The sequence below is a fragment of the Diadema antillarum genome, unplaced genomic scaffold (genome assembly GCF_040938485.1).
Source record: "Diadema antillarum isolate AM-2024a unplaced genomic scaffold, OU_Dant_1.0 seq00000230_RagTag, whole genome shotgun sequence".
In the NCBI taxonomy this organism is placed as follows: Eukaryota; Metazoa; Echinodermata; class Echinoidea; order Diadematoida; family Diadematidae; genus Diadema; species Diadema antillarum.
In genome coordinates this window covers 24,256-51,881 of record NW_027271280.1, presented here as the reverse complement: position 1 = coordinate 51,881, position 27,626 = coordinate 24,256, and the positions used below count along the sequence as shown (strand labels likewise).

General features: G+C 38.5%; 1 protein-coding gene across 1 annotated transcript in view; it reads right to left on the bottom strand.

Moving 5' to 3' along the window:
• Positions 1–27,626, bottom strand: part of LOC139729254 (sorting nexin-5-like) — a 34,777-nt gene extending 7,151 nt beyond the window's left edge. The window contains exons 1-7 of the mRNA XM_071640185.1: positions 27,472–27,626; positions 22,008–22,133; positions 18,102–18,203; positions 9,976–10,069; positions 4,964–5,076; positions 3,338–3,527; positions 1,186–1,273 (exon numbers count right to left, since the gene is read on the bottom strand). Coding sequence (XP_071496286.1) covers positions 1,186–1,273; positions 3,338–3,527; positions 4,964–5,076; positions 9,976–10,069; positions 18,102–18,203; positions 22,008–22,133; positions 27,472–27,480 — 722 coding nt within the window. The 5' untranslated portion in view covers positions 27,481–27,626. The remainder of the gene's footprint in view (positions 1–1,185; positions 1,274–3,337; positions 3,528–4,963; positions 5,077–9,975; positions 10,070–18,101; positions 18,204–22,007; positions 22,134–27,471) is intronic.

Here is a 27,626-nt window from a genome sequence, read left to right as displayed (position 1 = left end):
ATTGATGACAAAATGCATCCAACGCTGGCCGGACCAGAACGCGGCTGTTACATCGGCTAGTACGTACACATACTATATTACTAGTACGTACGCTACGGTGCGACCAACTGTGGAAATGCAGTACGATGCTAAACGTGCATTAAAATGTGCAATCTCCGTGCTACGTTACCCTACACGAACGAACACCGGCTCGACATGGTTGGGTACACGGGTGAGGCCTAGAAATGCATGTAGCCCGACCAGACGCCGTGTGCGCAGGGCCGTGCAGACGCCAATGCGCAGCTAGGTGTAGCTAGCTAGCGCAACACTTGTGTACAGCGACAGGGCCATGTATATAGGATGCACGTAAAACTTTCGCTAGCGCTAGCGCAGCTCTGAAACTTTGTCGTCTATTGTTGCAACATTTGGTAGGTACTGAGTACTTGTGAATGCCGTAATTATTTCATTTTATAAATCTTCTACTGTGTCGTTTCTATTTTCATGTTTGGGAGTCACAATGCAAATGGAAAAACGTTACGAGTACGTTGGCAAGTGTTTGAACGTGTTTCTCGGGCTTGGCAGTAGACCCTACTACTACTATCAATCGCGAATTTAACAACATGCGAAAATGCCACTGATACCGTGATTCGCGAAAATATCTGTACGCGAAAATATTGGCGCATACAGTATCTCATTCATATCTTGTAAATATGCATATTGCATCAAATTTTGGTCAAGCTAATTGCCATAATTTGTCTCTTAGGACCAAATTTTAAAATATCACGATGCTATGTGGACACGTCACGATGCTACAGGACACTGTTACATATTGTTTAATAACTTCATCGAAATTGAGTCTGAATGGCACAAAATTTCCAGGAAAATGTGTGGCCTCAATGCAAATGTAAAGCCTACAAACAATAAATGTATAGCATAATTAATATTGAGTTATGCTGAAATGTATTTTTTAAATATCACGATGCTACATGGACACTGCCCCAACTGCATGGAATAATAGCACAACAAAATTAATGAATATTGGCAACACTGGATATGCCAATCCCAACAGAGAGCATCCATTACCATACTGTGTTTAACCAACGCAACCACTTCATTATTAACTATCTCTCTCTCAAAAAACAAAAACAAAATAATAATAATGAATAAGATATTGAATCCCCAATAATGTATGGGATATACACTCACTGGGTTCCTTCAATGAGCTTTTCATCTTTCTCTGCACTGCTGACAAGACACAAAGCTGTAGAAAAGTGGTTAAGTGCTGAAGATAATCCTGTATATGGAGGAATGAAAGCAAGACCAAAGAGATTAGAGTGAGCAATGCCTTGAGATCCCAAAATGAGCTTCTGCTTCACACAAAAACAGTTCAGTAAATATCACTGAGAAACACAGTAAAGGGCCTCTGTTTTCCTTTAGATTTTGTCCCTTAACTTGAAATGTCATTGTGATTAGCTTGTAGTTGAATCATTGTGAAAATTCATCATTTTCACATTGATTCAAGTACAAGATAATCACAAAGATTGACATTTTACCTACATGTAGATACGATTGCTTTTATTCCTGTAGAAGGATGTCTACATGAAAGGGAGATTAAAAAGGAAACTGATGGTTGATGGTTGGCAGTGCATCATGTAGGGTTGTAATTCTGAAAAGAACTTATTAGTATTCTTTCTTGGTGGAGTTCTGAAAAGATGTGTTCAGTATGCTTTCTTGGTGGAGTTCTGAAAAGGAAGGAATAGCATTCTGCACTATTAATGTTTCAGACAGTTTGACTATCTGAGTAGTTAGAATTGCCAAAACTCGACCAAAAGGAAATAATGTCAGTCCAATGCATGGTGTATTACAAAACACAGTGTAATACATGGCGTATTACAAAGCACAGTGTATCAGCAATCTAATGTCTCTCCTTTCAAGAACCAATCTGAAGAACATAACCAAAACTTATAACAAAAACTTAATATATTTCCCAAAATGTTAATCAACAGAAGCACACAAGTACCTTGTATCTATCTTTATATGAGTAATTAGGGACCAAACATGACAGATCTACTGCAAACTCAAGTTTTTACCCCATTGTAAAGGGCCATGCATCACAAAAACAACAAAATTTGCAGGCTCTAATTTTATATGAAAACTCAAAATACGTAAAATGGGTCAACCTAGTCAATCTTTAGTTTCTTATGTTATCTGAAAGTCAGAGCAATTCGGCATAATTCTTAAGTTTGGGATCATACAACCAAGAACAGTTTTTTTTTCATTGTTTTCTCGAAAAATTTTAGAATATATATTAGGTAAGTCTTAGAGGCCCCCTTTGATTTCTTTAAAAAACACCAAAAAAATACACACTCTTCACTTTCAACTCTTGATAACTTTTGACAGACGCTGATGCTACTGCTTTGGAAGTTAGCACTACGCATGGATAGCATAAAACTTCAGTTTATTTGATAATCCCTTAAAGGCGCATAGTCCCGGTAGTGTAGAGGGCGCTGTTGATGATACTGCCGATCACCGTTATCATTGATACGAAGATTGCTGAAGTTGAGCTGTCATCCAGAGTAAAGCGTGTAGGTCTTGCTAGGTAACGTTGCCTTCGTTGTCTTCTCTGCGCATCACGCAGTCTGTAGTAATGCCAGGGTGCGTGCATATATGTGCTTCTTATTATGACATCACAAAAGAAGTTTGCTACAGCTGTCATTCCCCTCAGCCGAATCATGAGCCGAACTGTGATCGGACCACTGACTACAGTGGATCGGACTTCTTCGGACTCGGGGAAATGGGTCATAGCGTAAGCGCTAAAGAGGAGTCGATAGCGTTGGTCTCTATAGGAAACTTGCACCGTGCGCCCACGTACGCATTCGACTAAACCCCTGGGACCATGTGCCTTTAAATGTGGTTGCTACAGAATTTTGCATCCCATCCTGTTTTTGCCCAATTCATTGCACAGAGTACAGCTTGGTGAGATTAAGCCCTTGACTACACCCTAAATGTCAAAGCCTCTTTTCAATACACACTATTTCAGAGTGTGCACTTTCTTTCAAATATTGAGATAAGTTAGGAGAGTCTATTTGTAATGAGTTATACATCATTTTAAAGCTTATAGTCTGCTCTTTCAGAATCTGCCCTTAACTTAAAATCTATGCCTAGTGACTTTTTGATGGTTTTGTGATGAAGGGTCACATATATCAATCATGTCTAATATCCATATTGGAAATAATCTTCCTGCAAGTGTGTAAGATCCTTATCATAGATACAGAATTTCACATTAACCTGGCATGAATATGAACACATTGCAAAGCAAAATGAGAATGATTTGGATGAAGAGGCACTCCAAACTCACGCTGCAAGTGATTTGTTCTCAGTTTGAAAACTCTACTGAGATCCTTCATGATAGGAAGCACTTGGTTGGCTCTATCCCTGTCCTTCTGGAACTCCGTGTCACTATCTTGGTGACTACCTTTCATCACTTCAGACATCTTCTGTGTCAGGTTAGATAGTAGGCCTCGCTTCACCTTGGCCCTCACTGGAGGCTGTGCAAGAAATAATAGGATATGAGCAAATGTGAAACTGTGAATATTAGGTGACACACACTGTTTTGCATTTTCCAAATAGTTTCTCTTTCTGGTCACAGAAAATATTGTTGTTATATTTTGTTTGTTTGTTTGTTTGTTTTTTTGGTGTTTTTTTTTAGGTCTACTTTAACCCTATTCTAACTGGGGGGGGGGGGTCAATTTGACCCCCCCCCCCCGCAATTCCGCAACGCGCAAAGATTTTGCCGCATCATTTCATTACTTTTTTTCTTTGAAGTCTCCCGCATATTTTGAGACCAAATTTGCGATGTCCGGGTACACCGTTCTGAAGTTACGTAAATGTTTTGCGTATGCATGTCAACCCGAAAATGGCTCAAATTCATGATATCGTGTGCAAATCCAATGCAAATTGTGTTTTTGGGTTAAATTGATATGAATTAGATTATTTCAAATTTTAACCATTGAAATTAATCAATTTTAATGTAGATAAGCTTGAAAAGGTGCCTGCAACAAATTTTGGCCAAAAAACAGTAGAAAGCAAAAGGTCAAAAAAAATGAAATACATAAGAAATTAACAAAACAATAAAAAACAAAAGAAACTGATTTTGATTGTGCTATTTTTTACAAGAAAATTGTTCAATGGGTCTTGAGGAACTCTTACAAAAAAATTTAGCAATCATTCAGTCTTTTTAATGGAGTTATAGGTGAAAATATGATTTCAGGCGTAAATTTGCATAATTGATTTACTAAAAATAGAAAATCAAAACTTTTATGTATGACCATGTAATCTTGTAGTTGAAATCCCGCTCTATGTTCAGGCAAAATTTTGTGGCAATCGCGCGATCGGCGGCCGAGATCTGAAGGGGGGGTCAAATTGACCATAGCCCAGTTAGAATAGGGTTAATAAAGTCATGTTCATTATTCCATTACAGTTACCTGGCTTCTGGAAATCTGCGCACATGATTACAGAAAACAAGCTGAGCACTGGATTTATTACTTTTTTATATATTTTTCTTTTAAACTGATGTGTTGCCTTTTTAGAATCCACTCACTTAAAACCACTTTCTCCTAGTCATACATTTCTCATGGCATCTTCATCATCACCTACCCCCCCCCCCCTCTCTCTCTCTCTCTCTCTAATAAAATATAGATAGGAGCATCTTTACATAATTTGTAGAATTTCTTTGTGAATATCATCTGCTATATATTATCTCACTGGTCACTAGACAACTTGGAAAGAATCTGCATGAACTGACGTGGGATGGAACAGTAAGCACTGTATCTTAATTAGCACAGCATGTGTGAATGATGTAAATGGGGTAATCCTATCAAAAGACTTACTGTAAATACTGTGATGCATACTACAGAGAGAAGATATATTGTGTGTTTCATCCCTAGCTGAATACCATCCAAGGCATGCACTATACAGACCTTACCTCAATCTCTGTCAGAAATTTAGCCAAGGTGGAATCTTTGCCCAGCACGTTGTGTCTTATCACATAATGAAGATATTTCTCTAGGTGACGACAATCTTTGTGGAACTCATCTCCTGGGTGGGGCGGGGTGGGGAGGGGGAAGAAAGAAAGAGAGGAGTGAGTCTAGAGCTCACCAAGCATCACAGTCTCAATTTTGGAGGTATTGCTGTAGACAGACACAAACATCTGAAGCACTGCACAGCTACACAAAGGATACTGTGCCATGAAAGTAAAGACAAGTGCTTAAACTCTTTACTGCATGTCTGCATTTAACTTTCTAAAAAATGCACTTTGTTCATCCCCTGAAGCTTGGTCATAATGGCACTCGGAGAAATGCACCTGGTTAAAATCCATTCCATTTTGATATTGTTCTCTCATGATTACAATGAAGTCTGATGAACCTACTTTGTGCACTACACAATGTTTGCTGGTTACCAACTTAAATTCCAAAGACATCAAAGCATTTACCTTCTATAACTCCTCACCCTTTGCCTCTATTTTTGCTTACCACAAATCAGTTTCATAACATTTAAAAAAAAAATCAAATCTGGCAAACTTATAATCATGGCAATCAAGTAAAGTTATGGAATGTTAAAAGAATCATACACTTTTATCAACATGCAGAAAATTGAAAGAGGCAATGGCTGGCATTCTGATAGTGCAGACTACAATGTGTAAGTTAGTCTGAGACTATAGTCCAGATTAGCAGCTAATTAACTGGCAAAATTTAGGTGAGGCCTAACTTTTAGTATTCCGATAGCAGTTTTTGCCATGACCCCAAACTAAAGTGTGAACTAAATCATACACTTTTTAGTTTCCAGTGACAGGTAGTTTTTTAGTCTGAAATAACTCAACAGTTCGTACAATATCGTATGTACCGTGGCTTGACTAGTAACGGCTCATCTACTGAAGCCAGCGTGCAATGCAATGGTGATCGGAAAAATCTGCTCAAATTTCACAGATTTTAACAGTGCGTACTGTGTATACGTATCTGCCCGTGTACAAATCTTCGAAATGCAGTTGTTAACTTTAAAGATAATATGAAGTTTTGGTACCTTTACAAAGTTTCCCTGAGATTGCCTTGTCTTAGTTTGTGTTTCAGGTTAAAGTACCTTTCATATAACCAACACAGTGAGACTTACTCGCCCCAAAGTGCTCTCATATCTTAGTAATCATGCAATAATGGTTTCGGATATTATATCATTCTCTTATGGCAATAGGATGTGGTAATTAGCAAATTTTCTCACCATACACGTATGTATGAGTCTGTAATATCAGCTTGTCAGGTATGTTGATTCTTCATTTTTTCAGTTAAATAGGTCCTGATTAAGTTCTGATTAACGAAGCTTATGGGTTAACTTTAGTTCAGGGTTTTGGGGGTTTTTTTATTGTAGAACTCCACGGAAACTTCCTCAGTGGTTGTTCACTTTCTGCACAAGACTGTCATGCCAACATACATTATGTACGTATTACAGTCCCCAGATATATGCAGTCTGCTAATGAGCCCAATTCAGGCCTATGCAGTATGCTAATGAGCCCCATTCAGGCCTATTCAGTATGCTAATGAGCCCAATTTAGGCCTATGCAGTATGCTAATGAGCCCAATTTAGGCCTATGCAGTATGCTAATGAGCCCAATTCAGGCCTATGCAGTATGCTAATGAGCCCAATTCAGGCCTATGCAGTATGCTAATGAGCCCCATTCAGGCCTATTCAGTATGCTAATGAGCCCAATTTAGGCCTATGCAGTATGCTAATGAGCCCAATTTAGGCCTATGCAGTATGCTAATGAGCCCAATCCAGGCCTATGAAGTATGCTAATGAGCCCAATTTAGGCCTATGCAGTATGCTAATGAGCCCAATTCAGGCCTATGCAGTATGCTAATGAGCCCAATCCAGGCCTATAAAGTATGCTAATGAGCCCAATTCAGGCCTATGCAGTATGCTAATGAGCCCAATTCAGGCCTATGCAGTATGCTAATGAGCCCAATCCAGGCCTATGAAGTATGCTAATGAGCCCAATTCAGGCCTATGCAGTATGCTAATGAGCCCAATTTCAAGTTTTTTTACAGCTTCTTGTCGATCTCGCGATTCAGGGGACTATGCCAACATGAGAGAAAAAGCTACATAGTTTTGGCAGTGTTGTGCTTCGTTGTGTTGCATCAGCCAAAAAGTGTGAGTCTTGTGTACCAGACTCTTTGTTGCACATTTTAGCTATGGGGCAAGTCCAAGATAAGGTCCCCTCAGAAGGCAAAATTTCATCTTTGCTCAATATTGACATATTTGGTATCATTTTGAAGCTTATGAGTTGAAGTTTTGATATCCATGGAGGAAAAAATGATATTACGTAAATTTATGCAAATTTCAAGGGCTTCATTTGCATAAATGTAAAACACAGCGTTACGTATGGGACATTTATAAAAATTCATATTTATTCAAAGGAAAGCAAATTATATTTGATTAATATGTGGACATAAGAAGTTCATCAAATAGTTTAGCTTGGTATGAAAATTTAGGGATTATGCAAATGATTATGCAAATTAGCTCGTGTCCTATCATGAGATGTCCCATACGTAACAAATTGAGGTCATTTTTTTAGGTTTTTTCTGAAATTGCTAAGGTCATTTAAATGCCCTTTTGGAAAGTTCTAATTTATTGTTTAGAGAAATTAAATACCATAGGAAAAAGAAAAAAAAAGTGAAAGAAATATCTTTTATTAGGCATTGAAATAATGTTACGTATGGGACAAATGCGTTACGTATGGGACATCCTCATATATATTACATGTGAATACATGTAGCTAGCTGGGAAGGTCTCTCAGTACACAAATGGTCAATCATCCTGAAGAAAGCATCCCAACTTTGTAGCTACTTTTTGAGTTAAAGACACTTGAAACAATACATGTACTTGACTGAACAATTTTCAGAAAGGGGGAGGGGAAGATGGCAAAATACACAATGAAAATCAGCATTAAAGGGATGGTATAGTTTTTGTGGAAATGGGGATTCAGTTTTCAACATTTTATGAGATGACTGGAAACCAATAATATGAACTAGACTAGAGGAATTCAAAGTTAATTTGATGGAGATCCAATTTGAAATGGTTGTGATATCAAAAAAATATATATATATAAAGTAGAATTATTTTTTTTTTAATTGCAAGTGATACACAAATTGTCCTTATTCAGTTTTCAATAGTAGCCATAACAAAATTCATGGGTATACATACTGAGGGTGTGACTCAAATCAATGACCTGACTGCTAGACAGACATCATACATCAGCTTGATTACTGGAATTCCATGCAGCAGGTATTGCTTATTTATTAAAATTAATATTTCTTGTGTCAAGTTGTTTTTTATTGGAACTAAATGGCAAACTGCCCTTCATCAATGGAAGTAAACACTTTAAACTATTCAATTTTTTAGTAGTAACTATCCTGATAAAAATAGGGCATACATACTCAGGTTGGTCATAAAAAATATAGAATATGATTGAATATGATTATGATGGTAAATATTTGGGGGATATTGCTCCCTTGACAATCTGGATCAGTATTTTAATAATTTCAACTGATTCCACCTCAATGATTATGCAAAAATTTGTTTATGGGTATTTTGCAAAATTATTAAATTGCAAAATACCCATAAACATAGTTCTTCACACACTAAACGAATGGGGGACAAAGGGCATGCATACTCAGGTTGGTCATAAAAATATAAAAATATGATTGAATATGACTATGATGGTGAATATTTGAGGAATACTATTTCCTTGACAATCTGGATCAGTATTTGTGTAGTTCCAACTGATTTTACTTCAATGATTATGCAAAATACCCATAAACATGGTTCTTCACACACTAAATGAATGGGGGACAAAGTGTCCCATACGTAATTGTCCCATACGTAACACGTCATGTCTGTCTTTAATTAGAACTTGTAATTAGAGCTTTTTGCCTAATGACATGAAACTTACCTGTGATAATCTTGAGTGTTGTGACTTTCATCACAGTGAGTTACAAGTTGTAGAATGAAATACTTTCAGAGAGTTTTGAGGTTGAAAAAAATGTTCAAAAAAACAAAATTTTTCTGGTCCCATACGTAACGGCACATATTTTCTCTTCTAGAATATAATTGTCATGGTCATTTTTCTAAATTTTTTACATGATTATACTTCTCCTAGATATCAATCATGATAAAGTTCAATATGATCAAAGGCCATTAACACTATTTTTCAGGTCATAAAAGTCTCTGAATGTCCCATACGTAACGCGCGTGTTATCTTGGACTTGCCCTATGATGAATATCTAGTCTACACTTAGTCTGAGGTTTAGGTACAAAGTCCTTGCTATCAGAATACCAACTACTGATAATCTATACTTGATTGATTTCATCACCTCTGATAATTTGAATACTGTAAAACGAGAAATGTTCGCGTGCATTTTAATTTCGCGAATTTCGCGAGCGCCAAGATTCGCGAAATTAAAATGCACACGAAAGTTCATGTCTACACTATATGCATTGAATGCTGGTGGCAGTTCGCGAAAATTTAATGCCGCAAAAAAGGCAGTCGGCTCCAATTCACGAAAAATTCATGCCGCGAATATATCATGTTTTATAGTATGATATAGTGGTAACTAATATCACTGATTTTCTGAAACCATGGGAAACTTTAGAATGCCTTAACTTTTAAATTTCATGCCCAATTTTGATGGAAATGATACTGAATTCACTGTTCAAACCAACTTAAATGCCATGTGGAGTTGTGGAATCAAATCTAGTTTTCTTTGTTGTGTACATTAGACACGGAGAACATAGCAAAGGCATATTTGGTAAATCATGACGGTATAGACGAGAAAGCATGATCTGCCACGCACAAATGTAATTTGGCACATTTTTGTTTTTTTGGAATTACACCACTTTACTTGGTGACATGGTCATTTTTGCCCAAGTGTACAATATACATGAACTAACCTTTCATCTTTGTGCTCTCTTCTCCAAGTTCTTTTTTTGACTTAGCAGCTGTGTCTGCAGCTGAAGCGACAGGTTTTGGTGGTAAAGGTGGCATCTATACATGGGGAGTAACCACAAGCAAGCATGTGAGATCAGCACGCACAATCATTTACGTACAGTGTGTAACTTTTGGCTGTAAAGTCATATTTTCCGCTACCATTATATTCATTTAGATTTTCTTCATACTCTCTATGAAAAAGATTATCAATTATCACATAATAAAAATCCAACCAAAAAAAAGTATGTGATAGCACACTGGATAATGAAAATGAGTTTAGTGCTGAAATGTCTGGCATTTCACTTCCCTATCACACGTTTGTAAGAAAGGCTCAAACATCAACATTTTATTAACAAAAACATTTTGCTCATAAATTCAAGAATTCTTCATCTTTTTATAATTCCTGTAGTATAATTCTAGCAACTGGAGAATGTAAAATAATAACAAAAATTATAGGTGCGTATATCCACCCTTGTACTGAATCACTGCTCTACCTTAAATGTTCAGGTGAATTCATTTTGATTCAATATTCAGTAATTTAGCAACCAGCCTAAAAATCTGATATTTGCCAAATACTACAACATATTACTTCACGTTTTAAAAAAAAACTAGAAATGTCGCTATGGCGACTGGTATGCCTCCGCCATAATGCATGATTTTCCTAATAGGTCTAGATAGTACATGTGGACAATGTGTGATTACATTTTCACAAAACTGGCAAAATATTGAAATGACAAGCTTGTCACAAATGTGTTGAATGTTCACCTTCCTTGACCTTGGTTTAATTGGATGAATAGGAGAGCATGTATTTGGGGATTTAAGGACTTAACTTGACTTTGACCCATTCATACATTTATGCATTCAGTAATTTTCATGGTACCGGTATGGAGGAAAAGTGCAATTTCTGTACTGAATAGTAAATTGTTACCATGTTCATCTGGCCTTTGACCCTAAAATTCATAAGATACTAGTAATAACTTTCAGGTAGAACAGGCATAAATATGCAGTAAGTTTCACGATAAATTGAGCCACTTCTGAGATATGGAGGAAAAGTTAGTTCAGCACTTTCACTTGATCTTTGACCTTTTGACCTTTGAGGCAAAAAAAAAAAGAAAGAGAAAAAAAAAACTCTCCAGAGAATTTCTATTAGGTTACACATGCATACACCAAGTGTAAAAAAAATAATAATAACTAGACTTAGAATTTGTCAACACTGACAAATTAGGTGATCCGATCTGTTTGGAAATCAATGATGTGAGTCCTGATCCAAATAGGCATGACCATACATGTTTTATCGGTGTTGAGGGGACATTGGCTGTGTGATGTTTGGATTCTCATTTAGAAAAGGGAGTCAGACCTGCCATCTTTGGTACCGAATTTCGTATACAGTAACGAAGATACAGAATGAAGTACAGTATACAATATGACCTTTGACCCCACTTTGCACTCCCAAGATGACATCTGAGCAAAAAGTGGTTATTTTGTGAAATGATTCTTGTAACATGGTCTTTGCGTGTGCAAAATGTGGAAAAAGATAGGACATGTATTCACCAAGATACAGGATGAAACATTTTTTATCTTTGACCCTAATTTACATAACCAAGATGGTGTCCGATAAAGTAGCTGTTATTTTTTTGAAATAATGTATGTGACATGAACTAAACATGTGCAAAATATGGGGGTAATAGGGAATGTCTTTCTTGAGTTATTGCAAAGAAAGTTGCAAAAAGAAAGAAATATGAAAAAAATACATCGAAGCTAAGCTTTAATTTTAGCAAAGTGTTATGACGTGATTTCGATGTCGTATGAGTAAACGAAGGGCACATAACGATAGCGCAAAGTCTCAGCTACAACATATTAAAATCTAGGAGAAACTCACCGAAGGGTCAGTGAGCTAGTGCTCAATAAAGACAATCATGTCAATTTTCACATCTAGAAAAATTCCCTCCCATAGAGATAACACGTCATTACGAAGATACAGAAAGAAGTACATATGACCTTTGACCCCACTTTGCACAGACAAGATGGCATCTGAGCAATAAGTGGTTATTTTGTAAAATTCAATACATCAAAGATAAGCTTATTTCAACCACGTTTTTTGACATGATTTCGTCTTCGTATGAAGAACAAAAGGCACACTAGCAATAGCGCAAAGTCTCAGCTACAACATATTAAAATCTGGGAGGAATTCACAGAAGGGTAAGTGAGCTAGTGCTCGATAAAGACAATCATGTCAATTTTCGCATCTAGAAAAATTCCCTTCCATAGAGATAACACGTCATATAGAGAAAAAGGTACATATGACCTTTGACCCCAATTTACACAGACAAGATGACATCTGAACAAAAAGTGGTTATTTTGTGAACTGATCCTTGTAACATGGTCTTTGCGCGTGCAAAATATTGGAAAGATAGGATATGTATTCGCCAAGATACTGGATGAAACATTTATGACCTTTGACCCTAATTTACATACCCAAGATGGTGTCCGATCAAGTAGTTGTTATTTTATGAAATAATGTACGTGACATGAACTAAACATGTGCTAAGTATGGGGCTGATAGTCATTGTTGTTGTTCATCTATTGCACAGAAAGTAGTAGAAAGAAAGAAAAATAAAGAAAAAATTATATTATTTTATAGAAATTTAAAGGAGAAGCATAAAAAAATCAGAGAAAGATGAAGCTAGGAAAGGAGATTCAGACGAACTAAAGAAAAAGAAGAAAAAAGTGTTTAAAAAATATTAAAAAAAAATATTGGCAGGAGTGAGCTTCGAACCAGGGACCTTAGGATTACGAGTCGGATGCGCTATGCAATGACCTATTTCATGCTCCATAGGCCCTGTGTATTAAGCAAAATGACGCTGCATCGAAACTACGTGCCATTTTCAACCAAGTTTTTCGACGTGATGCCGACGTCATATGAAAAAATGAAGGGCACATTAACGATAGCCCAAAGTCTCAGCTATAACATACTAAAATCTGGGGAAAATTCACCGAAGCATAAGTGAGCTAGTGCTCGAAAAAGATAGTAATGTCAATTTTCACTGCCAGAAAAACTGCTCTCCCATAGAGATAACACGTAAACTGGTCAAATTTTACAAGGATACTTTCAATCCATTTTTACGAGGTGATGACGTTATCCAATCAAAATGTTTTTATTACATTAATGAAAGAACATTTCGTAAGCTACAACATACTGAAATCTGGGTGAAAATTGGCGAAATTTAAGTGAGATACGCTCGAGTGAATTTGAAATTTGATGACGTCATTTTGAAAATTTACTTTTTTTACTTTATTAAGAAATTTGATATCTTTTCATCATTTTTTCAGTATCGCCAACCCATGAAATGACATGTACAACTCACCAGCTTTTAAAATATGTAAAGAAAATGGGGGGTCACCGTTCATCCTGACGAGTAAAATCAGATTTAAATTTGGCGGTTTTTTGGCATAGTTGCACTGTATATCGCCATTGACGCGCGCGCGGAATTTCAACTTTGACGGGCCCGTATGACGTCATATTGAGTCGGATTGACTTGAAATTTGATAGAAATATACCTTGGCATTTCAGACATGCGATGCGTGTGAAAAAACGGGAAATTTCTGTTGCATTTGAGCTGTGCGTGCGTATATATGCGCGCGCGTACGCGTCCGTCCGATTTTTTCAATTTTTCAAAAAATGCTCCAAATGGTCTGAAACGTGTGCAAAAAAAATTTGAGCTCGATTTGAGCATACAAATATTTCAACGCGCGCGTACGCGCACGTTTTAAGGCATAGATGAATTTTGAGAATATGAGTAGAATGCGCTTGACTTGAAATATATGTGACGTAAATTTCATTGAAAAACTCCATTCCATTAATGAGATATGATTGAAAATGTGTTTTCATATAATGACGTCATAGTGACGTCACGGTTGACTGATCACTATGATTTTACTTGCGCTGCCGTCTTTGCGATATGATACATATATGGTATAAGTTTGACATTGATAGGCAATGCACTTTCTGAGCTAACCTCTGCACAACTTTTGTCCAGAAATAAAGAAAGAAAGAAAGAAAGAAAGAAAGAAAGAAAGAATCCGTACAGATACAATAGGTGATCCGAGAGGATACTCGGATCACCTAATAATCCTGCTGGCATTGCATGAACATGAGGGAAATAGTAAAATTTTGAAGTGTTGCATTTGACCTTTGACCCCTAACCTTTGACCCCATGAACCCTACATTCTCTAGATAATCACTGCCAGTCAGATGTTCCATAAAGATACCTTGAACAATTTTCCAATTTACAGAGAAAAAAAAAGAAGTTTTAATACTTTTAATCGACCTTTTGACCTTTGACCTTTGACCTCCTGACCCAAACTTTCACCAGAGAATTGAAATTGGGTGATACATGTATACACTAAGTTTCAAGAAAATATCTTCTGGCATTGCATAGATATGGTGGAAATAGTGAAATTTTATGTATTTGACCATGACCTTTTGACCTTTGACCTTGAGCATGTGCACCCAAAAGTTGATAGGCACAACTTCATCCCCTAATACACATACATGCCAAGTTTCATTAGGATACCTCAACAGGTTTTGATAGTTACCTTGTCCACAAAATTCATTACGGACGGACGGAAAGACGGACGGACGGACGGAAGGACGGACGGACGGACGGACGGACGGACGGACAACCCGAAAACATAATGCCTCCGGCACCACTTCGTGGCGGAGGCATAAAAAAAAAATGTTCTACCCTCAGATGATAATGCTATAACTAAAGATTTTGAGAAATGACACTGTTGTGACAATCATTTGTTTCAACGTAAATTCTGCATGGTACATTCACTGAAGAATGTTATGAGACATACAATGTGTACACAACTGTATGCCCATGAGACAAAGGCATTGAATACATGCCACAAATGGTGGAAAAAAGACAAGTCATATCACATCTGGTTTTGCAATTAGATTGTTGCCAAGAAATGACTCAAAAAAAGAAAAGAAAAGAAAATGAAACCAAGAAGTGTCACCACACTGCATAAATGTATGTATAATGCTGGTGATAAGCATAGGTGACTCTTTACAATAAACAGACATCCTTGGGACTAAGAGCATGTGACGTGGACACAGACATTCAACAGGCATATGAAAGCAAGTTTTGTGAACTCTTATCCATGTCAATGTTGCTGTTGTTGTTGTTTGTGAACTCCTACCCATGTCAATGTAGAATTTTGATTGGTTGACCAGTGTGTATACTCCACTCCCATAACCTATTTTTGTTGACCTGAACACCAAGGTTGTCATCAGAATCATGTGGTAGGCCAAACCACACAGAGTGGCTGTATGATCTACATTGTACTATGCACAGTACACTATCTACTGACAAGGGTTGAAGACTAGTCCCGAGTATACTTGGAGAGGTGTGTATGAGAAATGTGTGTTATAGCAAAATCAGTCTGTCCTCAATGGGTTTTAAAAAGAGTAAAATGAACATATCATGTGTGTACATGTACTGTAATTGTTGGAATTGCCTAAAGTCTTACAAAGCTCTGACGCCATTCTAAAAATGAAGCAATCATACTCACTCCATATCATGACATTTTGAAAATTGTCAACATTATTGGTGGTAAGACATTATGACTTAACCCGTACCTTATGGGAACCTGGTATACCAGCTTCCCGTGGCGTCAACTGATATTATGAAAACTTGGCATACCAGTTTCCCAAAATGTAGACCAAGAGTGCCTGCATTTGTGGTCTAAATTCATATTTCATTTGTGTTATATGCTGCCAGAAAAATGGCTGTGATAGAAAGATCAGTGTTTCTTCTATCACTATCAGTTTTCTTCCTGTATGAAAATTTGTGTATCACAGTATCATTTGCCTTTTTTTTCCAATGTAGTGTGCGCTTATATTGCTATAAAGCCCGTATGAAGATGTGCGTAGCGATCAAGGCAGAGCTCATCAGATTTTTCTACCTATATTCCAATTCTACCTTCTTAGCAATCTCTTCCAAAATGTAACAACGTCAATATTAGAATGGTACAACACACTGTCATTTCCAGTAGAAGACAATGTTTAAACCAAGCTAGCATTTGTAATATCAAAGTCACAATGGCACGAAAAATGATGCATCACGCGTTACCCCGGGGTACCGTAGTACCCCGGGGTACCACGTTGTGTAGCGCCACCTCACGTCTACTTGAGGACAGCCGCAGAGAAATGCATGCACTGTGTGTGCGTCTACATTCATTCCCATGCCACTGCATGTGATACTATGCATGCATGGTATGCTGTGCTGGCAATATAGCGTGTGCTTCAGTGCAGTGCAGTGCAGTGCAGTGGCTAGCGCGTGCTAGCTCCAGCACCAAAATAATTTCCCACTTTTTGGCACCCAGGGTACAACCTTTTAAAAAAAAAAATAATAATTCAACAAAATGGCTGATGTTTATTTGGTACCCAGTGATACCATTTATGTCATCAAATACTGGTAGGTTGTAGGTTCTAAAGGGGCTCTACCAGGAAGTACCTTCAGTGTAGTGTAGACTGAAGGAGAATAAAACTCTCTTGATTCCCTCCATGTGACATAGTGAGGATGCTTTATCTACAGAATCATTCATGGGAGGAATAGATTTCAAATGTTCAAATTAAAATGTGTGGGTTGCATTTTCAGTACACACAGATTTTTTTTTTAATGGACCCCCCCCCCCCCCCAAGAAAAACTAGATATATCGCTACGGCGACTGATATGCCTCCACCATAATGCATGGTTCTCCTAATAGGTGTATAGTACAATGTCTTGACAATGTGTGATGACAGTTTCACACAATTGGCAAAATATTAAAATGACAGGTTTGACACAAATGTGCTGAATGTTCACTTTCCTAGAACTAGGTTCAATCGGATGAATGATTAAAATGTCAGAGTGCAGGTATTTGGGGAACTGATGATTTTTACTTGACTTTTGACCCTTTTATAAGTTTATGCATTGAGTAATTTTCAAGGTATTGAGAAAAAGTATAATTTCAGTATCAAATGGGAAAATAGCATTATCTAAACCTTGCGTTTGACCTTTGACCTCACAGTTCCACAGAGAATCACTGTTAGGTAGAACATGCATAAATATGTAAGTTTCATGATGATTTGTACCTCGAGTTACTTTCGAGATATGGAGGAAAAAGTGCAATTTAGCACTTTCACTTGACCCTTTACCTTTTGACCTTTGACCTTTTGGCAAGAAACTTCCCCAAAAATATATATTGGGTAATACATGCCATACATCAAGTTTAAAAAAAAAAACCTTCAGGCATACTGCATTTTAAGGAAAGTAGTGATATTTTGAGGAGTTGACCTTGACCTTTGACCCCTGACCTTTGACCCATGACCCCCAACTTCCCTAGATAATCACTGCCCATCGGTACAAGCATATATACTAAGTTCCATGAAGATACCTTGAACCATTTGCGAGATATGGAGAAAAACATGAAATTTCAACAAAAAAAATTCACAAAATAACCTGTGACCTTTGACCTTTGACCCTGTGACCCCAAATTCCACACAAAGTATTATCCCCCAAAGATATACCCTCATACCAAGTTTGATGTAAAACCACCACACGGTTCTTGAGATATCGACAAAAACAAAAAGGGACGGACGGACGGACGGACGGACGGACGGACGGACGACCCGAAAACATAATGCCTCCGGCCACTTCGTTGCGGAGGCATAAAAAAGAAGAAATAAACACAGGAGTGTATGGTAGTGTATTAGAACTAACTGTGAAAGACTGCTTTGTGAAGTATGAAAGAAATGAGATTTTTCTTCTTTTTTTTTTTTGTTCTTGAGCTGCAACTTTGGGATTTTAATGCTCTATCCTGTTGTATGTTACTCACTCTACTCACTGAAAAAAAAATAAATAAAAAAGTAATAATGATTGGAGAGTAATGTAAGGACAACCTCATAAGCTTCGCATTTAGTTTCAAACATAATCAGAAAGCTTGCATTTTATAACATGGAATATGATTCACTGAGTCATTTCTTGATTGCAGACTATAAAAGGAGAGACTGGTAGAGTGTATAGCCACTGGTTGTACTCACTATGATACCACCAATGTCGTTGTCTGTGCTGAGACAATGCTGAAGCCACTCAAAGTCTTCATAGATCCTCTCCACTGTCACCTCTGTCTGGTCTTCTTCAAGCTGTCATTCAATACAAATTTTATATTACGTGTTTAATACTTTGCATTCATATTCAGGGGAAACACAGGAACATACATGTATGAAATACATTTACATACAGGCTTACCATGGCCTTCAAATACCTGATCTCATTGACCGAGCTTACAAAAAGACTAAGGACTTGTTCATCGACTAAAGTCAATGCATTTTACATAAGTTCACTGACAAACATCTAAATTACTATTATGTGTACAAGTACACTGTATTTCAGTGTGCTGTGTGCATCATGCATTCATCTTTTGAAACATGTATGGAGTATGCCTAACTGGTGGGTATCAACGAAGCAATCCTATACCCATACCCATAGGCATGAAACAAATGATGGTAATAAACTACTACTAGTGGGATTCAGCACATAGATTTATATCAAGTCTTTGTTTGTTGTTGTTGCAGTTGTTGCTGTTGTTGTCTATTGATACAGGCACACGCACTCTGAGTGTGATTGTAAATATGAAATTTATTATGAAATAGCATTATCTCATAATTAAAAGAACGACTGAATAATAGTTAAATCAGCATATCAGCTCACTGATACATGTTTGGCAATTAACGTTTACTCAATGATAATACCAGGCCTGTACCATGCCAATATTCCTGGTTTCCTACTGGTTTTAGGTTCATTAAGTGTTTTGCTACCTAGGTGTTGTTTTTGTAACACAGAGCTCCTCACCAAGATACTTTGAGTTGTAGAATCCAATGAAAGCTCTGTACAGTCAAATCTGCCTTTAATGGCAGCCACCTGTCTTGCTAAGTTAATTAGGTCTCCATCGAATTGAAACTACATGTATCAGTAAAGGAAAGTTTTGCTTCACGATGGAAGCATTTCAGGATAAGTTGAGCAGACGTGGACATACAACCTAACATCTCTTCTCTCAGCACTTTCATATGTACAGATAAAGTCTGTTGAGGTGAAACGCAGTGAAAACAAAAATATTCAGGCCTAATTCCCTCATCTGTCCTACCTTAATAGCCTTTCATCTGCGCACCATATACCAGGTACACACTTCATGCAAACATGGACGTCATTACTGTGGTTCCAACTTTTAGAATTATGTTTAAAAAATTACATGTACTCATAAAAGGGTTATTCAAATAGGCAAGATCACTTACAAGTCTTATGCACTGTATACCGGTGTGCTTTCAGCAACACAAGGAATTTCAAACAGCACATGTTTTCAGACACTGCCTGAAATCCTCTCATCTGCAGCTCAAGCATGAATGTACATTGTACATTCAATGTACAGTAGACCGGCTATCAGGTATTTCACCAGCAGTGGATTGGTTCTTAGGACCAAACCCTCCCCCCCCCCCCCCTCAAATTTTAGAATTTGGCCTTGACCTTTAACCTTGGGTATGCATGCCAAAAAGTTGATGGGGCAGCTTTGTGCACTGGTACATGTTTATTCATATGCCAAATTTCAAAGTTACGCTCTCCACTAATGGATTATGGACGGAAAGATGGACGGACGGACAACCCAAAAACACAATGCCTCTGGCGACACTGGACAGTGTACTGTTTAAAAGCTCTTGCATTGTAACAAAACTGGATTGAAAATCAAAATAAATAATAATCTAATTTACAAATGTGTAGTTTCAGTTTTCTATAACCAATTATGCAGGGTGAAAATATAGTACTTGATTGTGTAGACTGAGACAATACTGATCAAATTCAATTTCCTCAAGGAAATAAATACTGTAAAAGTGGTTTCTTTCGCGGTGGTTTTATTTTTGCGCTTTCCGCGCTTTGAGGTTGAACCGCGAATTTAACATCACGCGAAAATGTTTTGAAAAGTCGCACGAAATTAACCACGCAAGGAAATATTTTGAACTCGCTGCTAGTTATCGCATTGAGTGTATTGATGGTCAACACATACACAGCAATACCGCACAATGTAGGTACAAGCATGTTATAAGGTATTCAAGAGACGGGATTTCAGGTAAGCCTGCATTTAATTTTAATTTCTATTTAATAAATAAAAGAATAATTGGATTATAGTTTGGGTTTTCATGTGCATAATGAAACAGTTTTTGCTGACTGTGAATTCACAGATTTTGCCGACCGCGAATTTAAACACACGCGAAAAAGTCGGCACCGATGGAAACCGGGAAAGTATCTGTACGCGAAAGAAACCACTTTTACGGTATCCAAAAAACATGCATGTTCACATGTATATTGCAGACATGCATCATTGTTTTTAATTTGCCAATAATCTGTAAACTTTGCATTCAAATTTTGTTCATACATGGGCAGAGCTAAGTACTGCATTCTTTTATTTCCTGCTCTTCTACACTGTATTCTCTTCTTTTTTTTTCCTATTTTCTTTTTTTTCTTTTGCACATACATCTGCATTGATATGCATCATGATCAGAAAATGTTTGTGTAGTTCATAATGTTTATAATCCTGGTGATTTTTCAAACCTTAGGCATGTTTTAGGAATACCATACTTCCAAACTTGGTGTTTCTATCCCTCTATGGGAGCCAGTCTCATCTGTTGTCAATCTGGGAGGAAGTATCCACACAATGTGTCTGAGATGTCACTTCCTCTTTGCCAGACTCAAGCCTTGCTCTCTAGTGTGGTCATGAACTACATGCTAAACCTGCTTAAATACAAACTACAGCTGTACTGTCAGGCTCAATACACAGACTGGTCCTAAGGACTGAATATTAGAACTTTAGAGGAAGCTTCCTTGACATTGTGTGGGATTCTACACTTTTTATCTGTCTTCGCCCCCCCCCCCCCAAAAAAAAATAAATAAATAAATAAATAAAAGAGGTTTCCATTGATACAAAAGACCCGATACAAAAGATGCCATGCTCACCCGACTATCGTAAGTTCCCCTTCCACGCATTCTAGCACACTATAACCAGAGAACAGGTCTTAAGAAAACTTTGGGGGGCAGCTTTGAGGGCCTCGAGGGGGTATGGTGTTCATTTGTGTATTTTATTTGTTATAGGTTTTATGATTTTGGGGAGGGGGATGTTCTGGCCTCAATGGCACTGGGGTCATGGTGCCCATTTCTATAAATTCTGTCACCCTGATGATAATGCTTGTCAAGTTTGGTGACAAATGTGACCATACACGTATTGAACATTTTGAAGAAGAAAATGACAAATGTGAAAAATCTTGGCCAACTTAACCCCCATACCCTATCACCCACCCATCCCTGGATCTGCAATGAATAAACTTGAACCTACAGTATAGTCACCAATCTACTTGCTCACATAGCACTACTTACAGGCTGTAGCTTATCACCTCCAGATGGTTCTATAGAAAAAGATTAGTAAAGATTGTATGTAGGCCTACACATGTGTACATATTTCACCAAGCTGGCAATAATGCCTACCAAGTTTGAGAAAAATTTGTGATGCATCATGATGAAAGCCATGTCGGGAAAACATATATATTTTTTTTTTTTTTGGGGGGGGGGGGTTGGGGTTGGCAGATCAATGTTATACTTTCAATTGACATTTCTTCAGAGATTACTGGTTTTAAAGTTCTGCTGTCACACAATAACTTTTCATCCACTGTTATTGCTCTTTTAAATCCCTGAGTAGGCATACTCTCAGTGAATCTTCCCCTCATCACTGGATCAAGGCTAAAAAGTATTTTGCATAATAATACTATTCTGAAGCACAGCTTGACACACACTCTACATATAATTAATACCCCTCTTATAAAACATTACCACAATTTGCTTAAAATGGAAGAAAAAAAAAGGTTGTACAGGCATTGTAGATGAGAGAACAGAGATGAAGTTTGTACCTTAAGCGTCTTGATTTTGAAGTTGATGTTTTCCCCATTCTTTGTTGCATCACTGATGGTAACTTGGTACCATGGTTCAAATGGCACTGCTGAAGGCCCATCCCCATTTTCTTCGACTGGTTTGTCCTGGTGTTGATGAAAAGATGTTTAAATCAAAACAGAAAGAGAAGCATGTAAACATTAAGAATCACAGTACGTAATTAACATGAGACAGAAGTAGAGCCAATGAAAAGGACAGAAGACATTGGGAAATACCGGTAAATGTAAAAAAATTAATGGCTTTAAGTTCACCTATACCGTACCCTGAGTATATATATGAAAGTGATATTTTTCACAGCTGGGTGATGGTTCAGGTGTGAGTCTCTTCAATCTGTCTCCCTCTACAAATTAAATTTGTTAAGATCGCAACTGCTGATCTGTAAATTGATAGACATGTCGGAAAAAAAGTAACCAGTGGGACTCGAACTAATACTGCTTTCCGACATGTTTGTTAATTTACAGATCAGCAGTTGCGATCTTAACAAATTCCATTTGTAGAGGGAGACAGATTGAAGAAACTCACCAACAACGAGTATTATGTTTGCATAAAAATATCATGTAGAATCTACCTGAGGCATGACCTCTGCAAAATATTAGAATTCTTGTCCCTCCAATTTTTATTAAGTGGGGCTTACATATAAATTAAGAGTACACACAAACAAAAACAACTTGAAATGGACTAGTCAATCACCCCATTCTTTCAATTGAACAATGGCGCTATTGATATATTTTCCAAATACGTCTTGAATGATAGTGATGTATGCAATGCATGTGAGTGACTGATCGACATGGAATCATGGATCATGGATATTATTCATAAAAACGTACACGAATAGTAGAAGGTGCACACATCAGTACTGGCGCTTACAGAGCAGAACTTACACATATGTACATGCGCAGCACACAAGTGCCAAATTGTTAGCGATATGATCTGACTTATTGAAATGTGTATACTTTCAGGGGTTATCATGTGAATTATGGCTGTTTCTGGGTGTGTGTGTGTGTGCATGTGTGTGTTTGTGTTTGTGTTTGTGTTTTCTGACTGGACACACTATGATTTCCAGTGTATTTGGACACTTTAAAGCCATTATTTACAATGTGCAGATGGAAAAAAAAAAAAAAACAGGTTTAGTGCTTCAAAATAGTTCTAAAATGTGAGTTAGGGTAGGGATCCGATACGGCGATAGAAACATCCAATTAAGAATGTAAAAATGTTAATCAGTATAACCATATCAATTTAGTATTGTTGAATATTATGTGAACAATAGTTTCATTACAATTCATAAACCACACAGCTATGGTTCACTGAGAAAATTAGTGACGTCTCCTTATATTTGTGGCTTTATTGCAAAATTCGATATGGTACCTGTATTGCAATACAACTGAACTATGCATGATGTACATAGTTTATGGTTCTTTCCATAGAATTTGGGCACATCTAGGCAAAATCTCATTAATTACCTACACATAGGCACCTACAAATGCAACTTTTACCCAAAGTTTAATGTTTTGTGTATGTGCATGTATGTATAAACATTATGGAATACCAAAAAATAAAGAAGTTATACTTTAAAATTTAATCTAATTGCAGGGCTGTAATCAATCGACAGCCATGGCCATCCCTGCCTCTTTGGTTGGTCGTGATGACCCCTAGAGTAATTCTCAAGGCCATAAATTTACCTGCCCTTTTTCTTTTGGCCGTCATGCCCCTGTGGTCAAAGGTGTGCCCTTTTGCTTTTAATCAAAACTAGACAGAAATTTTCTTCTTCTCATCATTTATGGAGAGTGGACATAGCGACATGTGTGTGTAACAAAAAATCACAGTGTGAACTTGCCGCAACCATTTTTTTATATCAGATGTGAGATGGATGAGAAGTGAAGAGGAGGTCTCATGAGCACTGCTGAGAGGGAGCCTCTTGAGTAGGGTAATACCCCCAGTATTCGGTCACTTTTAAGCTTTTTTGCAATATTTTTCAAACTAAAATAATACTACATCATATCTACAGCAATGTATGTGAAATATATCAAATTTCTTTAATCTCAATTTTCATTTAGTTAAATATCACACAGAATTTCACAAAATCCCAAAATATATCACCTTGAAAATTCCCCAGAATACGGTCACCGCGACCAGTATTCAGTCACGCGATATGCGCGTTCAAAGTCAATGCGTGTTCAAGGCAGCTGAAAAATGCGCCGCATGCTACCTTGTTGGCGCAAAATTGCATCGGCGACGTTGCGGCGCCCGTTGGTGACCGAATACTGGGGAATCGGCACTTGCATTCAACCCTTGTACATTGAGACACAGTCTGTATCGGCACGTAAGGAAATTTTGCTTTTCTTTTGCGTTTTTGAGGATACCATCACACCCCAAGCTTGCGATAAGCAAAAAATCCCCCGAGAGAACAGCATATTTCTCGATTTTTAGCGCTTTTTCGGCAACCCGTACTCTTATAATTGGATTCAATCCGCGCGCGCTTTTGGAAAGTAGCGCCGATTCTGCACTTTTGATGGTAACATTTGAAATTTTGGATGGATTTTTGGAGGGGGCTAGGAGTTTCCTGTTGTGAATGAGTGTGCAAGTATGTGAATTGATGTGATTTGAGTGTGTTGTGACAGTTGAACTTACTAATACTGGCTGGTGGCAAGTGATAAGTGATGGAATACCGGTAGCTGACCGAATACTGGTACCCTTACCCTACCTACTACAAAGGTGCTCATGAGAAGGAGAGTGCCTTGTGAGACTGAGCCCCCCTCATACTCGTGAGCAGATTTCCTGGACTGATATACATACTTGTACTGTAGATGCACTGTGTAGAGCACGTAGAGCACGTAGAGCACTATTCAAACCTTTACATCGTTCCTTCACACAGTTGTCAGGCTGGTCAGGGTTTAAGTCTGGCGAATACTAGCCCGACCAGACGCTGTTAGACTCTAGTACACTGTGCAAATACAGCCCTGTCGCTAGACGTATAGCGACTGGGCTGTGTATTGTATAGTAAGGTGGAAACTAGATCTATATCTATTCATAACTTCAGCGCCAGAGGCAGAGGTCTACCCCCTCAGCGGCCTAGATAACCCCGGGGCGCTCCTTCACACAGTTATAAAATTAAAACTGTGGTGTGGGAGAACTGGTCGCAGTTTACCACTTGGTTACCCCCTAGCCCCGGAGACCCGCCGCTCTGCGTTGTACATTGTACGTTGTACGTTGGGGCTGCTGGTCGCAGTTAGTTACCCCCTAGCCCTGGAGACCGCACCGCCAGGCGCGGTCCTGGCGGCTTCCCCGCAGTTTCGCTTATGTGAGAATAACGAATAGCTCCCCTATTCTGTGTGCTTGTGCAAGTGATTGTTAATTCTGTGAACATCGGTGAGCTGCTTATAAGACATCATTTTGTGCATCACAAGCAATGAAATGCCACAAACAGTCGCCGATGATAGTCATTTAGGTTTCATCGACCCATGTAAGTATTCCTAGTAGTTTATTCTGTTGAAAAATTAAGGAAATATAGCGCCGTAAAGGCACCCGTTTGTTCAACATTAAGATCTGAATGGGAGCACGGCGCAGCCGCCACACGCAGCCGCCACACTGCGTGTGGCGGCTGTCGCAGTAAGTTACCCCCCTAACTTGTTGGGGCCTAGATCCTAACGTTAGACTATTATCGTACGAAATTATCTTTTTCCTCTTCTTTTTTTTTCCTCCGTTTTGCTGGGGCCATGGCTATGACAATGTCAGTCCGGGAAACCCGCTCATGAGGACCGCCCCCGCGTACGAGGATGGTCCCTCCTCATGAGGACCTCCCCCCGCCTCATGAGGCCCCCCGCGAAACGCCTCATGAGGCCCCCCATTCACTTCTTATTCATCTCACATCTGACGTACAAATTGTCGCAACTTTGCACGGTGATTTCTTGTTACACACACATGTCCACTATCCATGATGAAAAGAAGAAAAAATCCTGTCTGGTTTTTTTTTCAAAAATCGAGTTTTAATCAACCGATGCAGAGCGCCCATCAAAACACGGGCGCCAGTGCGTTCGCACAATGCAAGACTGCCGCACCTAGCGGCCTGATCCGACTAAATATTTTCGATGCTTTTTTCTGCGGCTCTCACCTCTCCGCGCACGAATCAGCCTCGTGAAGCTGAAGTCTGACATATTTTTACACAAATTCGTAACGAGAAAAATTAAATCAGTACTATAAAAACCTGATCTTGTCCATATATTCCAAATTACTATTCCACACTGATAGAGTAGGTGGGTAGATGACATACTCCAGTTTGTTAGCAAAATAATCACTTTGTAGGTATGACGAGTTCACTTTCTTCGTCAATTCCGCCCACGATTCCGCCGCCCGCTTACCGTTTGGGCGCTTTCTCTGGAATCATCCCGTGACGCGACGTGACGTACGTCGCATCACATCACGCATCCAGCACATACCAGTCTGGTATGTGCTGGATGCGTGATGTGATGCGACTGGTATGTGCTGGATGCGTGATGTGATGCGACGTACGTCGCGTCGCGGGATGATTCCAGAAAAAGCGCCCAAACGGCGGAATCGTGGGCGGAATTGACGAAGAAAGTGAACTCGTCATACCTACAAAGTGATTATTTTGCTAACAAACTGGAGTATGTCATCTACCCACCTACTCTATCAGTGTGGAATAGTAATTTGGAATATATGGACAAGATCAGGTTAGTATTGATTTAATTTTTCTCGTTACGAATTTGTGTAAAAATATGTCAGACTTCAGCTTCACGAGGCTGATTCGTGCGCGGAGAGGTGAGAGCCGCAGAAAAAAGCATCGAAAATATTTAGTCGGATCAGGCCGCTAGGTGCGGCAGTCTTGCATTGTGCGAACGCGCTGACGCCCGTGTTTTGATGGGCGCTCTGCATCGGTTGATTAAAACTCGATTTTTGAAAAAAAAAACAGACAGGATTTTTTCTTCTTTTCATCATGGATAGTGGACATGTGTGTGTAACAAAAAATCACCGTGCAAAGTTGCGACAATTTGTACGTCAGATGTGAGATGAATAAGAAGTGAATGGGGGGGCCTCATGAGGCGTTCCCCGGGGGGCCTCATGAGGCGGGGGGAGGTCCTCATGAGGAGGGACCATCCTCGTACGCGGGGGCGGTCCTCATGAGCGGGTTTCCCGGACTGATGTATGGCATGGCCCCGGGCCCCTGACCAGTCCTTGGCATGCCATTTCAGTTTGAGGGGTGTTATTAAATTTTAATTTATATAAAAATGCCTAAAAAACGTTAGCTTTGTTTGAGTGAAGTCTGCCCATCATACCCTTTGACCCTGGTTTCACTAAGGTAATTTTATAGACTCCAATTTCATTTTGGACTTGCACAGCCTAGCGACCCATCTCTCAAAATAACTTGTAACTAGAAAACGTAAGTTACGATTAAATTAGAGAGCTTACCGTGGACATGACAGCTGAGCAGCACTGGTGCAGACTTTTGGCTTGCAGAGTAAACACCTGTGTGTGTGACTTCTTATGGTAAACTTCCGGAAAGTGTTTACACCAGTCCTATGAATCAAGAGGCTATTGGTGATAGATAGGCACAGGCATAGGGC